This window comes from Zonotrichia leucophrys, chromosome 5 (assembly GCF_028769735.1).
Source record: "Zonotrichia leucophrys gambelii isolate GWCS_2022_RI chromosome 5, RI_Zleu_2.0, whole genome shotgun sequence".
Taxonomy (NCBI): Eukaryota; Metazoa; Chordata; class Aves; order Passeriformes; family Passerellidae; genus Zonotrichia; species Zonotrichia leucophrys.
The window spans coordinates 9376409-9390829 of record NC_088175.1 but is presented as its reverse complement, the minus strand read 5'-3'; the positions used below and the strand labels follow the sequence as shown (position 1 = coordinate 9390829).

Genomic DNA, 14421 nt, shown 5'->3' with positions numbered 1-14421 from the left:
CACTTGTCTTCATGCCAGGTGTCTACACTGCTTTTTGCAGCTAATTCAGCGGGGGAACTTTCCACAGAGAGGTGCTGCAGCCTGCCTGCCCAGGACCTGTGCTCATAAAAGCAGTAGCTTAGGGCCAGCTGATCTAGCTGAGCTCAGTTCCTTGTGGGGATACCTCAGTTAAGGGAAACCAGTTTTACAGCCAGAAGCAACTCAGAGTTGGTGTGTCTGCTGCAGCATCTTGGAACATCTTGGGTTGTTCCTTCCTAAACATCCAGACATCTGTTGATCAAGGCAGCTCCTAGAGTGTGTGATTCAACAGCAAGGCTCAGACCTCCAGCATCTGAGATACTGCTGGTATGGAACAACTCTGAATAGTGCTATAAGCTACAAGGACAAAGACCTGTATCTAGCCTAGCATGGATTGGAAAGCAGTGAAGGAAGTAATGCACAGGTCCTAGGAATAGAATGGATTGGAAGAAAAGCAGAGATTTATAAAGTTGAAAGTTTTTAACAGGATTAAAATAACAGGTGAAATCCTGATGCCTCCATGTCAGAGTGAAAATTTTCCATTGCCACTGGTAGGGTGAACATTTTGACAACTGTATTTTGAAAATAAGCAGCTGTTTTTTCTAAGCTTGTCAATCTAAGACTGTGATTTCAGGGTGAAGCAGGAATCTGAATCAATTAAAATGAGAATGTGAAGCTAAGTGCATAAAACATTTTCTTCCTCTTCAGAATTAGACATATTTAATTAAATTAAAGAGGATTGCCTTAGGCAGTGGTTAATTTTGTGTGTAGTTTTAATGTGTTCAAATGGATCCACTTGCAGTGAACATAGAACAAGTCCTGATTGTCACTGTGCACCCAGCCTGCATTCTAAACAGCAGGGTGATATTCTGGCAAACAGTGAACAGAAGAACTTGGTTCTCCAGATATTACCTGTAAATCAATAATAGCCAATAGCACATCTTCATTTACAATGCGTGCTTTAGGTAAGGAGACTATATATGCATTTTTCTGTGAGACAGAATTACTGTGGAGAGAGTACTGGTCATGTGGGGTGTCTCCGTAGTAAAAAACATTCATTTAAAAAGAGCTTAAGAATCAAGATGTTGTTATGATGAATTTGTGAACCCATACATTGCTAGTGCCTTTGGCAACTGTGTTAGATTAATTTATGAGTGCAGGTGGAATGTTTTCAGACACAAATATGCACTGCAGTGATGACATCCTACCAGGGCAGAAGGAAATAATAATTTCACTTTATGTATTCAAATCATGCCATCTTGTAAAAAGATGATATCTCAAATTTAACAAAAAAGAAACACTGGAAAGTTAGATATTCTGAAGTAGCAACATGGATTTTACAAAACAACACCTGAGCTGTGGTGACATTTCACCTGTTAACATCCCATTCCTGGAGTGATGCTTGGGGAGACCACGGCAAAGGTACAGCAGAGCTGTTAAAGGTGCTGCTGAGGTTTCTTAGTTTCTCACCAGAAGATTCAGCTGTGCTTTCAAATATCTATGCCTAACCTGGGTTCCCAACAAGGTGGCAGCAGCCAAGTGTCACAATTCTCTATCTGACTATGAAAAAATGTCAGACACCTGATTCTCAAAGAAATGGAACAATATTATTACTAAGGGATGGATTTTATATGCTGCTGCTTAAGAATGCTGTCATACTTACAGCATCAGTGACTGGTACCTGACATGCTGGTTTTCATTCCTGTGGATCACTCTGGTTATAAAATAGGATTTTTCTGCTAACTAGAAGTGCATCACAGAACTGTTCAAGGGCTGCTCCCCTCGTGACCCCAGAGCATGCCAGTGGGAGGTATTCAGCACAGTGGGTGTTCTCATTACCACTTGACATTTTGCTGTTTGGTTTTCTGCCTGTTGCTATTTAATGATTTCAATTCTTTCTTTGCCAGTCCCAGAAGCCATTTAGCAAGCAATGTACTATTACTGCTACTTAACAATGTCAACACAGTCTCTAGGAAAGGAGTTTCATTTCCAAACAGTGTGCTACAGGGTTACCCCTTGGTCTGCTCCTGTCCTGTCCCTCACTGTCCTGTTTCCCAGTTAACCCTTTGCCCTGGCCTCCTCATCCTGTGCTCCTGGGGAGGGTGGCAGCCTTGCCTGAACTATAAATACCCTCTGGGGCTAAACAGACTGCAGGTCACTGTAATGGCTGTGACATGGGTGAAGGTTCTGGATGATGTAAATTGGCATGTATTTGCTTTGCAGAGGCACAGGCAGAAAAGTAGAGCAGTCACAGAGAGAATTGCAGGTTTCTGTCCTTCGCCTACTGTTAATCACAAGCACTTCACAACTCCCCTTAGTGTCAGGTCTGGAGGTATCAAATAAGTAAAATCTCAAATTAGACTGCAGAGGGAAGATACTGTACCTTATGGGAGAATGAAGACATAAAGACTGAGGATGAGATTCATTTCACTGAATTTAATCTACCAAAAAGATAGATTGCCACTGATACTAATCATCCCTCTCTCCTGTGGAGAGATAGCATATCTCCCAAGGATGATTTACATGACTCTAATCACTGAGCAACCCTGACTGTTAAGTGGCACACCAAGAGGCCAGATTGAGAAGGATGCTCAGCTTCAGATGAGATCAGATATAGTCTGGACAAGTTCATGGTAGCAAAATTCTTTGCAAGTTATTAAGTCCATAGCAATGGTGTCTGGCTTATGATCTTCCTAAGCTGAAAACAGTCAGAGGCTGTGAGTTATGAAGGGGTAGTATCAGACATGTTTCTCCTGTTGTGCTGTTACTCTCCAAGCATCTATTTATGGCCACTGTTGGAGCCACTCCCACCCAAGGGAGATGGACTTTCTCTCGGACACCATATGGCAGTTCCTCCTGCTCTCATGTGAGGCTGCTGGAGCAGTCAGAAGGGGGAATGCACATTTAGCAAGAGATGATTTTTGCAAATGGGAAATTGGCAGGAAGGTTTATTTCCAGATTTGTGGTGAAGTGCTACTGACCTACAAACAGAAAAACTGGAATTCAGTCTTACAGAGAGAGGCTGTGCCAGATGCTGAATGTCAGTCCTTTACACCAGGTCACCTCAAGCCTTTCAGAGATTCAGATGAGCTGTTTCACCATGTGCTCCCCTCAGATGGTGCAGACAGCTTGTTTGAGCCTTAGACAGTACAAGGAGATTCGGATTTGACATAATTTACAGCGTGCTGTGTAGCTGTGCTGCTACATGGATGCTCCCTGCCTTTGTGACAGCAGCAGGGGAACTAACAGGGTGGAAACCTGTCATTTCAAATAACTGCTTGGGAGCACAGAATTTTTGGCCCAAAATCCAGGTATCAATCACCAGAACTGTGTTTATGACCTCCCACCATATTGGACACATACACTTGTGTGTGTACCTCTATACTTGGGATGATTCAGTTGAAAGATTTTGCAGAATTGACTGTCCTAAATGCTGATAGCCTTAAAGTGGTTTGTTAAGGAGGCAAGCACCTCTGGTTGAGCATTTTGCTGCCAGTATGGTAAATGTATTACTGTCATTTGGAGCAGAGATCTTTAATTAGAGTCTCTGTAGCTGTTACATGGCATCATTGTTGCATAAATACACTTCTGTTTGAAGTCAGAGCTGCCTTTTATGGCAATCTCTACATAAAAAGAAATTTTGATAAAACTGAAAAATGCTTTCCTTATCAAATCCCAAGACATAAAAAAAGGCCGGTGGAATTTGAATCAAGAGATCAAGCTGGGATTTTGAAATGGAAGCTTTTGCTCTCTTTTAAACTGCACTGTGTTGAAATGGCCAGCAAAAATCTGTGATGCAGGGAGAACGTATCAGACATTACTTTTGCAATTTCCTGCTTGGTTTCTTGTAAACTGCTTTTGTCTAATCATATCTGATATCAAAGATAATTTTATTTAATGTGGATAAGGTAGCATGACATATCCACTGTGGTCTTTCATCATTCTCTGTTTAATTTTGAATGTGACATGATATTTTCTAGTACAGATGAAATTTGTTCAGCAGTCAGCTTTGAAAAAGAGCCCGTCTTTTATGTCTCTCTAAAACGTTACGCATGGCAAGCAAAAAAAATTACTTCATTCTCAGACTATCAAAGTCTTTAGTGCTGTCTGTAGATTTCAGCCAGTATAGAGAGCAGAGGTGGTTTATCCTCACATGCTGTCCATTTCAGCAGCCTCCATAGCACAGCTGCACACAGCCAGAATGGGTGTAGTTTGGTTACAAAGGGAGAGGTTGCTGAGGGAATCAAAATGTGATGCAGGAGAGGAAGGACACAGTGCTGAAAGAGATGATTTTTCAACCCAGTGAGTATTGACAGGGAAGTTTAGGGCTGAAGGTATAGCAGCCTCCTGTGATATGGCTGAATGAAGGCAAGGCTTGTTCCTCTGTTATTCACAGGCTGTGGTGACTTCAGCAGCAGTAGTGCTGACGTGAGAGTAGAAGAGAGCCCTATTGAGAAAGGTGAAAATTAATACCAAAACCCCAAAGGCACTTACTCATAGGGTGTAAAACAGGAGATTGTGTCTAAAGATTGGATGACAGCAGCAGCATGGAAACCACTATGAGGGAGGAAAGGTTGGCTGGTGTTGCAGTGAGGGTGTTCCTAAGGACAATATTCACAGATGTTTTCAGCTTTTCCTGAAGCCCTGGACTCACAGGGAGATGTAGGTAAGATGCACTGATGTCTAGGTTTTACTAATTGCTCAAGATCAAACCAATCATCGATGCCATGATGGAATTTTGGTGGAGAAATTTAGACATATGACTCTGGGGTTTTTTTATCCCATAAATACGTGGTTTTGGTCTACCTGTGTGCTACAGTCCTGACAGAGTTTGGTTAGAGAGTACTGCAGAGACTTGGGCTTTTCCATACCCCCACTGCTCATGGTTTTTTACAGGGTATTCAGAAACCTGTGTCCTGAGCATTTATAGATATGTGAAATAGATGTTCTGCAGCTTTTTCTGAAACATTGTCCTATACTTACATGAGAATTGGAGCCTGCACTCAGTGAGTCAGGGGAGATTCTTACGGTTCTGCATTCCTAAACATACAAGGGACAAGGATAGAAGCAAAAAGCTTTTGTGTGAACCTTTTTTAGTTGTAAATGGTCTTTGTACTGTAGTAGGTATCCTTCTCTTGCCTGAATGAGGAATCCATTCATTTGCAGAAGGATGTCATTTTATAACATTATGTAGAGATAAAATAGTTCTTGAACCCTGAAGAATATGTGTTGTGATCTAGGATGAAGTTGGAAAGACAACTGGAACATGTAAAAGGACATGGTTAAACAGTTTCTTCTTCCTTTATCTTTTGCAAAGTGTATTGAGTAACTGTTATCTTACCCAGAACATTTTCTGGTGTGGAAAAACTTTTAGAAATCTGCCATTTACTGCACTGTGATGGAGCCTTTCAAAATCCATTTTGAAGTTTTCTGTTGTATTGATTTATAAATCCTGGATTGTTGCAGTGCTATGTTTTGCAAGTGAAGTTCTGACTACACTCCAGCTCTTTTACAGTAAGAACTTTTTACATGATCTCTACATAAACCAAGAGTTTGCTTCTGAGTGATGCATAAGAGGAGCACAAATTCTCTGCATCAGATCCTCTCTGTGCTTGTGCAATGTCTTGCAGTGACATGATACCTTTGCTGGTAGTCACAAAACAATCCTGTTGCTACCAATTCAAATTCTGGTATGTGAGTGCTTTGTGTATATGGGTATCTCTTCTAAATACATATGATTACTTAGGCTGACTTGAAGCCTGCATGTGAGGTCTTTTGTATATTGCATGTATTATATACAGGTTTTCTTCAATAATAGTGATTCCAACAGAAATGGCAGAAATATTATAATCTGTGACATTCCTGAGAGGTTAGCACCATGTACACAAAATCTCAGTAATTTTGCAAGTTAGCTAATGGTTAGTCTTTGATAATGACTTTGAGACAATGCAAAAGCAGATATTAGCATTCAGTCTGATTCTGCCATGTTTTTCTTCACAGCTTCCTGTTATGGGAGGAGCCTTTATGGACTCACCCAACGAGGACTTTAGTACAGAGTACTCCCTGTTCAACTCATCAGCCAACGTCCATGCAGCTTCTTCCATGCAGAATCCACCAGAAGAGACATCCCGTTCTTCAAATGATGCCATATTGTTATGGATTGCAATAATAGCAACAATTGGAAATATTGTGGTTGTGGGAGTTGTGTATGCCTTCACCTTCTAGGATGACTGTCAGTACAAACACTGGAAGAAAGGAAATCTTCAACAGTATTTGTCATGTGTATGTATGTATGTATGTGTGTATATATACATGTATATCTATATAAATACATATAACTAGAGACTTTGTTGATTAAGTGCTGCCACAGTCATGGAAATGAAATGCAAGTTAATCATCTTAAGTCTTGAGGCCAGAAAGTTTGGATGCAAATTGTGTGGAGGTGAGAGCTTTATTTGAGAACAGAGCCGATAGCAGTTTTGTATAGAAATGTAATAAAAGAGAGATCAACTTGGGTATAGTAAATACAGAGAGATATTTATATAGAAAGTGCTTATTTTTTACTGTAGATTTTTCTAGCAGCTCTTCTGCAATTTGTCAGCTTTTTTTTTTTTTCTTTTTGTGTGTGCATTTTTTACTGTGGTATAACATTATATGGAATTGTTCCAGGTTGTGTTTTCTGGACATCTTAATTTCCTTGACGGACCCTGGTTGGCATTGGCTCAGTTCTGATGAAGACCAAGTTCATCATGTGTGTGTCTTCAGCATGGCTGCAGACTCCTGGGCTGTATTCAAAATCATCAGTCTCACAGCCATGACAGGCAGATGCAGGCTGTCTGTTACCTGCCTTCCAGTTTCAGTAACTGGAGCTGGTAATCAATACATTTATGCTGAACCTGCCTGCTGTTCAGGAGGAGGCACAGCTACTCCTGCTCTGCTCTGAATTTCAGAGGAGAAAATGCTAAACAGAGTAGCAGCACAAGTTCCCATTTCTGTCTAGAGGTACTGGTTTGCAGCAGTTTGTATATGCATTCCTTCCAGGAAACAAAAGCCTAATACCACACTTCTCATCTCACTAGACTGCAATCCAGATTTCTTACAGCAGCTGTGTGCTTTCATAAGGTTATTGATGTACTGAAAGAATGATGGAAAAATTGTAAAGCCTAATTAATAGTGAATATGTCTATGAGAAAGATAGAATTGAAAGAAAGGTTGCTCACTTCTGTGCTTATGCAGGGGTGAATTCAAGAGTCACATATGTCCTGGGGTAGAAACAACACAAGAAAAGTAATAAGTGTCAGATGTGCAAGTGCTTGTATCTCAGTATATTAATATATCTCTGGGTTCTTGTGAGGGTCTTGGATGAGATTTTTTTTAGAACTGGCTTTAGGTAATGACTGATTATCCTTTGGATTTGTTCCTCTGAGAGGCAACATTTTTACTGCATTTTTTCCACGGGCATTTCATTTTCAAGAGTGTATCTTTTTGAGACAAGCTGTAGCTTTCTGTGCTTGAGAAATTGTAAAATCTTGAGAGAAAAAAAAAAATTACCACTGTTGGAAATCTTCCTTCACCCCCATAAAAATTAAGCAACAATACACAAAATGTATGCACTTTGAGAGCAGCAGACAAATTCTTCCTCTGTGTCTGCATGTACTGTCTAGGTTTTCTGTCTCACACAGCTAATACCCTAATTCCAGAAAGCCTTGTCTGCAGGAACAGAGACTATTTTTGACACTTGCCTGCTACTGAGCTTGAGGCTGGGCTATGAGCTGCTGAATGTATAGAGAGCTTTGGATTTCCCACTTTTCTCTTTAAACCCATTTTCCTGCAGGGCTGGTGGACAGTTACTTGAATCAAAGCAGCATGCCCCAAATCAGTCTTTATAACCACTCAGCAGTCACTGTGTATATTTTTTCCCTCTCTATGAACTGTCCTTTAAAGCTAAGAAAGAGGCAAACAGAGCTAGCAGTGGGAAGAAAATAAATTAGGTTATTTTGAAGCTGAGAAAAACAATTATGAGCTTCTGTGTGTGTTGTTATTTCCCTTTTTGGAGGCAGGATTTTGTGAAGATGGTTGAGGACAGACAAGACCTATACTGGGAAAAAGTTTGAGAAGTCCAGTTCTGGAATATCAGAGGGAAAGAAAGCAAATTCTGTCCAATAAAATAACTGTAGTCTTAAGGATGATAGAAAAATTATGATTTTCATTTCTTAAAATAGCTATTAATTCCTTCATAGCCACAGGACAACAAAAAGCAGAGGAGCGGCATAAATTATCTACCTTGTTTGTTTTTGCATCCCTCCTTATTCTTGCTGAGCAGAAAGGAAAATGTTGGAAAGCTGCAGAGAAGTTTCCAATGAAGAATTCAGCAGGACAAGGTCGGGTGTGTAAACATGTAGGATCTGTGAAAATGTTGCTTAGTGTAAGGTACTGTCCCCAACCATTTTCTGATACTCTGTTGCCTTTGTAATTGTATCAGTTACTCATGGACTTGTCTTCATTGTTACTGCAGGCTGTCTAGTTAGGCCAGATCCTGCAAGCATTTTGGCATAAAGAGCAAAACATTTCCACCATGACTAAAACCAGTTTGACACAATGGTACTTGCCCAGTGGGATTATTCTGCTGCCTAATGAATTTGCCAGTGGAGTGCTTTGCTTAAATTTCTTAGAATATTAATCTTAGTGCAATTAGCAATGTTTGCATCTCTCTCCCAGAGCACTGGACTGAACTCTTCAACCATGAAGAAAAGCATTAGAGAGGGAACAGCAAAAAAACCCACTATTCTGCTAGTGAAACCAAGTGACACTTTTTTGTTGCTTTTCCCAAAGAAAATGCCCTACTTTCATGTGAAACTGATAGTAATAGCAGGAGCCTTGGAAAACAATGAGTTCCACCTCCTGCATCCAGATCATCATCATACATATTTTCATTGTTAGAGGCTGTGTTGTCAAGAAGGGCCAGACAAAACTTTAATTTAAGTAATTGGCTTGACAGGGTGACATGGCAAGCTGGGTGCAAGCAGCAAGTGCAGGCAATTCCTGCCTCATAGTTAAGCTGCACACTAACTGTATGACTTCTCTGTTGGGAGAAAAAATTACTTCTAGGATGCAGGTACAAGGATACTGCATGTGAGTGTGGAATATTGTCAGGTGTATTGAAGATCCCCAAATTGCAGAGCTGGTTCCAGCTCTGCTCTGCTTTGATAGTGACAATATGCACACTGTATTTCTGGATGTTGTGTTCTGGCTTTGTGCACTACAACCACTTCTCTCTTCTGGGAGGTTAGCGAAGGTTTAAATTAGACCATTGAAATAAGGGGACTAATTCATCAATAAGTTCAGAGAAGCTGCAGAAGGGAATGGAGCAGTGGCTGAGTGGAGGATGTTTCACAGTTATGGTCCTGTGAAATATGTTGCCTCTTGAGCTCTCAACACAGCTTGACTTGGAGCACTGTAGTTTCTCTGTTCCTTGGAGCCAGGAGCTGGATAATTGATGTCACTCACTGAGGAGTGATGAAGAAGCCAAGCCCAGACACATTCCCCAGAGCTGTTTTCTGAAGCCTTTCTTTAAAAGAACAGGGTTCTGTGCTTTGCTGAGCACTTTGTGTATGAGCCTGAGAAAAGGTTCCACTTGAACAGTGCTTCAGTTAAAAATGTGTAGCACAGATAGCAGTTAGGAAATCCCGACTGCAGTTCATTCTGTGAGAGGTGAAGCAAACCACTTTCTATATGCTCTACCTCTAGGTGTGTTTTACCTTCAGCTCTCTTGTGCAACCTCATCATCCAAACACAAGAAGCAACTTTGCCCTGCAAAGTTATCAATGAGCCAAGGAAGACAAACTGGGGTGCCCTAATAATTCCCTTTTAGCCATGGATCTAGGGATCTATGGCAACATACCAAATAATCAAACTCCCTCTAAAGGATTTTTTTTCTGCCACCTGCTCGACACAGCAGCTGTGCAGCCACCACAGCAAAGAGACTAAAGGCTGAACAATTATTCAGATGGGTACAATGGCACATTAGAAAGGAGAACTGAGTGAGCAAACCCACTAGAGCTATTCCTATCATATTTTTATCTGCAAGTAGGAGTCTGTGTTTGCCCACAGCATTAACAACCTGTATTTCTGTGTCAGCACACTTGCAAAGCTGAAAAACCAATTTCGAAATGGATGCAACAGTAGTAGCAGGAAGACTCATCTGCTACAAATAAGGCATTTAGCCTTTTTGTGGGCAGATGAGGTCATAAATATCTCAGAAGTAATGAGATCCCTGCTCCAAAATCCTCACTTGCAATAGGACTTGAGGGCAGTCAGCATCCCACCCAGCTGCTAAGCAGACTGTAACAATCAGCCCCAAATCAAGAGTGAAGAGAAGCATCCAGCCATTATTATCTTGCCCTGTACACCCTTTGAACATAAAAAAAAATACACCTTTGTTTCTGGGACCAAGTGAAAACAGGAGCCTCCAGTCTCTGGGTTGTTCTGTATTTTGTCTATTATTAAAAGCTTTCATTTTGCTATACTCAGGCAATTCCAGTTGGTAATATCCTTTTCACATTTCTCTGTAGGCTGCTGAGAGTTATTAATTTCATGTAGCACTGTCCATTTATCCAAGGTAATTTGACTGAGTTTCATGTGGCTAATCACAGAGTAGAATCTGGAAATTTGCTCTTTTTAGGCGTGATTTCCATTTGAGGTAAATGGACTAAAGATCAGAATCCCAGATCAAAATGTATCTGTGCCTTTGGAACATTCAGAGCTCTGGAGAATTGGATTTCATGTGATTAATGTGCAGGAAGGAAAGGGCAGTGAGGTCCCTAGTGATAATGTCAGCCACGAGGGTTCTGACAGGCAGGGCTGAGTGCTTCGTTAGCTGCTGCTGCGTCCCTCTGAGCCCTGCTGGCTCCCTGGACACACAGCCAGGGCTGAGAGGGAGCTGAACCTCCAGGTATAGCCTGTCCCTCCTCCCCTCGCAGCCTGCTGGTCCTCAGGGAAACAAGCATTTGTTCTAATCACAGAAGAGCCAGAGATCAATATTCTGTTAGCTGCATTGTTCCTGGTACATTGTTCAGTAACCATAAGGTCAAAAGAGGGGTGGTTTAACGTGCCTTTAGCCCTTTACCCCTTGTCTGAGAACATCCTAAAGCAGTCAAGGCATCCTGAACCTTAAAGTCTCTACTGCCCTTAATCTGACACTTTTTGTGTTTCCTCTTACAACCCATCTTTGCTTTTTACCTCATTTTTCCAGCACAAAAACAGGGAAAATGAAGTCACCACTCTGCTCTTCTCTGGACATGTAGGGAACTCCTAACAGCTATGGACCAGCCATGTCCCATTTTAGTTTGTGGTTCTTCAGGCACAAAGAAAGAAGAAAGTGTCCAATTACCTACATAAGCAGTTCCAGGGAAATATTTGCCTTTGCAGAACAAAATATATGACAATTTTATCTCATTCTGGCCTGTCCCAGAGCATTTACGCTGAAACAACATGGGCAGAACTACTTTTGCTGGTTTGGAAATTACACCAACACAGCCATGAACTGGAAAAGAAAACCCTGATAAGACAAACATGTCACAATCATCTCAAGGACATGTCTCTAAGGCAGTTTTTCCTGAGTAACACAGGCAGACTTGAGCTGTTGGTAGCAAAGCCCTTTTGTGTGAGCACAGTCTCCCCCTCTTCTGGAATTCATTGTGCCACCCATTCTATCCTTCCCAGGCTGCTATTTTCTGTTGTAGAAAATACTCTAAAACATTCCTGTGTTAGTAGGATACATGTAGGATTTACCTCCCAAAGCTCTGCTTAGTCCTGCAAAAGCAAAACCAACCCTATTTTCTTAAGCATGGAACGTTAAGGAGTCAAGTATCATCTGTACAGTAGCATTGTCTCATTTTAATCTTCAGTTTTCCTATTATCCAGACTTTAAAGATGCTGAGAAAAGAAACAAGCAAGAGAATCACAGAATGTCTCCAAAGTCACTGCCCAATCCTTTAGTCTCTATCATTCCTCATTCCTCCCCATATTACCCTTGAACTCACATCCATCTCTTTGAACTCATTGCCACCATCACATAGTCTCTATGCCTTCATTTTATTTCTCCCCTTGTCTTTGCTGTATTTTTTTCATTCCTTGGTGTCAGAGCATGTGAGCATTTGGAAGCCAGCAGTGTTCTTCAGCCCTTTGTAGCCAGCTCCTTGGCTGACCTCTGAGAGTAAGGTTAGTGATGAGAAAGAAAGGACCTTCCACAGTGAGGGCAAGGAGCAGTGACACAAGGCCTCTTCTGGGAGAAAATCTTAATCATTATCTGCCTTAGCAAACCACATTGTTTGCCCTAAGCAGAAGGGCAAGATGTGGCTGTGAAGCTTGGTAACTGTGTTGTCAGTATCCATACAATGCAAAGTTACCTTTCAAAAATTCAGACTGTAGGGATACACTGCACAGTTTTGCAGCCAGCACTTAACTGAGCTTTTCCCAACCCAAAGTCCTTTGTTTTGTTAGCAGATCAGAATCGGTGGAAATGCTCCTGGGGTCAGGTGAGGGCAGTGGGAGTGGGCCCTGAGGAGAACAGAAAAGCTCCATGAGATTTACTGTGGGGTCAGGGCCATTAAAGAGCAGCCTATTCAGTAAAGAAAAACAGGCACAATGTACTAAGCTATTTCAAATCTAATCACACCTGCAGTTCTCAGACACACAGCCAAGCTGCTACAGCCAGATTGAGCATTTAGAAATGCCATTGTACCCAAAGGAAAGCACATTCTTCTGCCAGAACTGAGGGAGCTCTGCAGCCTGGTGTTCTGGGAGCTTCCTGAGCTGCAGCCATTACCGATATCGCATTTCCTGAGGAGTTCACTCCCACCAATGAACAAATAACATTGAACTCTTTCAAGTCTAGGCCCAAAACCCATCTCAGCTGCTGCCTTCATAAGGATGATTGAAGTTCCTGAGCCTGCATGCTGCTCCATCCAGAGGGACCTTTGCCTCCACCTGGAGTTAACTGCATTAATAACACTTCTGCTGTACTTCTGACATCTGCTTCACTGGATCAGTTTGCAGGACTCGCTGTGGATTGCTGGGGTTTTTATTTTAAATGTAAAAATGTCTGTAATTTCCTAATCAAAAGCAAGAAAGAAAGCAGAATGCTGTATTTTTTTAAATGAGAAGGTAATAAAACCAAGTCTGAATATTTTGATAGATATGCTGGAAGGGTATATAATGTAGCAAACAGTTGCACTATTTTTTCCTAGTATGAGTACCCAACCTGAGAAATATTTGTTCTTTCTCTAAGTCCTCTTCCAGTTCTGAAGTTTGGAAGTTCAGAAGGAGTGGAGTACAAAGTCTCAGTGAAGTGTGAAGCTTATGTAAATAAATCTGGTTGTTAGCTTTGTGAGATAGCCTATTACGTTTGTTTTTCAGTTATCTCAAATGCTGTCTAATTATTTGGGGCTTTTTCTCCCAAAAAAAGCTAAATAGTGACACTTCTGAAAGCATCTGTGCTTCACACAAAATCACAGTCATATGAAAATTATATTCTTCAGTTCATGTAAAGCAGCTTTACAGGAGCCCTTTAGTATGCACTGTTACTTTTTCTTAATAATCCTGAACAATTTAATTCTCTTGTGCTTTCTCTCTGCTATCTATCCTGTTTTGTACACTATCAGGTTTGCAGGGATTCTGTGTATTGTTTTTGTAATACATGGGTTGGTTTCTAGAAAAACCTTTACTGTTGTAATCATTGTTCTTGGATTGTGGAGCTCTATCTGTAAAGACAAAAACAACTTTAAAAATGCCCTCTGCTTTCTCCAAGTTTACTGTAATTAGCAAATTTAGTTAAGAGAAATGTATTCTTTTAAGCTCCTGATATGTTCTTTTCCAGTTATTGACTGCTTTCACTATATGTGTACTTAGTACTGGTTTATTCCTTTACTATGGTGAAAATGACAAGTTTTGTTAATATCAGATGGAAATTGTGGTTTTGGATAAAGTTCTTCAAATTGATAATAGTGTGTGATTTTTCAATTTTTTCTCAGTTCACTTGAGAGTATTTAGAAGTCTGGAATTGCATTATTTGATTATTACCTCCAGTGGTACTCTGACACTAGTTACTTCATGCAGTTTACAAATCTGCTGTCCGGTTTTCGGCTGTTTGAAGGGCCTGGAAAGGCCCGGAGTGGCCTTGGGGCAGCCCGCGTATCAAAGGACGAGAAGAGGCTTCAGTTCTTCTTTCGGTCTTTATGTTTATTAAATGTTTATCTAAAAGATTTTCTTTCGGCCCGACAGAGGTCTGCTCAGCAGCCAGCCATGAGCACACTCTGCTGCCCTCCGGACAGTCACCTATCTTTATACCCATTGTTACGTGTACAATATTTATCATTTTTCCCCAATACCATTTATTCTTATTGC

At 41.0% G+C, this 14421-nt stretch overlaps 1 protein-coding gene across 4 annotated transcripts in view; it reads left to right on the top strand.

The window, feature by feature from the left end:
* C5H14orf132 (chromosome 5 C14orf132 homolog) overlaps positions 1 to 14015 on the top strand; it is a 40855-nt gene extending 26840 nt beyond the window's left edge. For 2 of the 4 annotated variants that reach the window (XR_010440637.1, XR_010440636.1), the window contains exons 2-3: positions 6019 to 6300; positions 6688 to 14015. Coding sequence is in view for 2 of the 4 variants with exons in the window: in XM_064715574.1 (XP_064571644.1) it covers positions 6019 to 6243 (225 nt within the window). In the remaining 2 variants the exon portion in view is untranslated. Of the gene's footprint in view, positions 1 to 6018 lie in introns of all 4 variants that reach the window. The other 2 variants (XM_064715574.1, XM_064715573.1) reach the window with 1 other exon arrangement.
* The last annotated feature ends 406 nt before the right edge of the window (positions 14016 to 14421 follow it).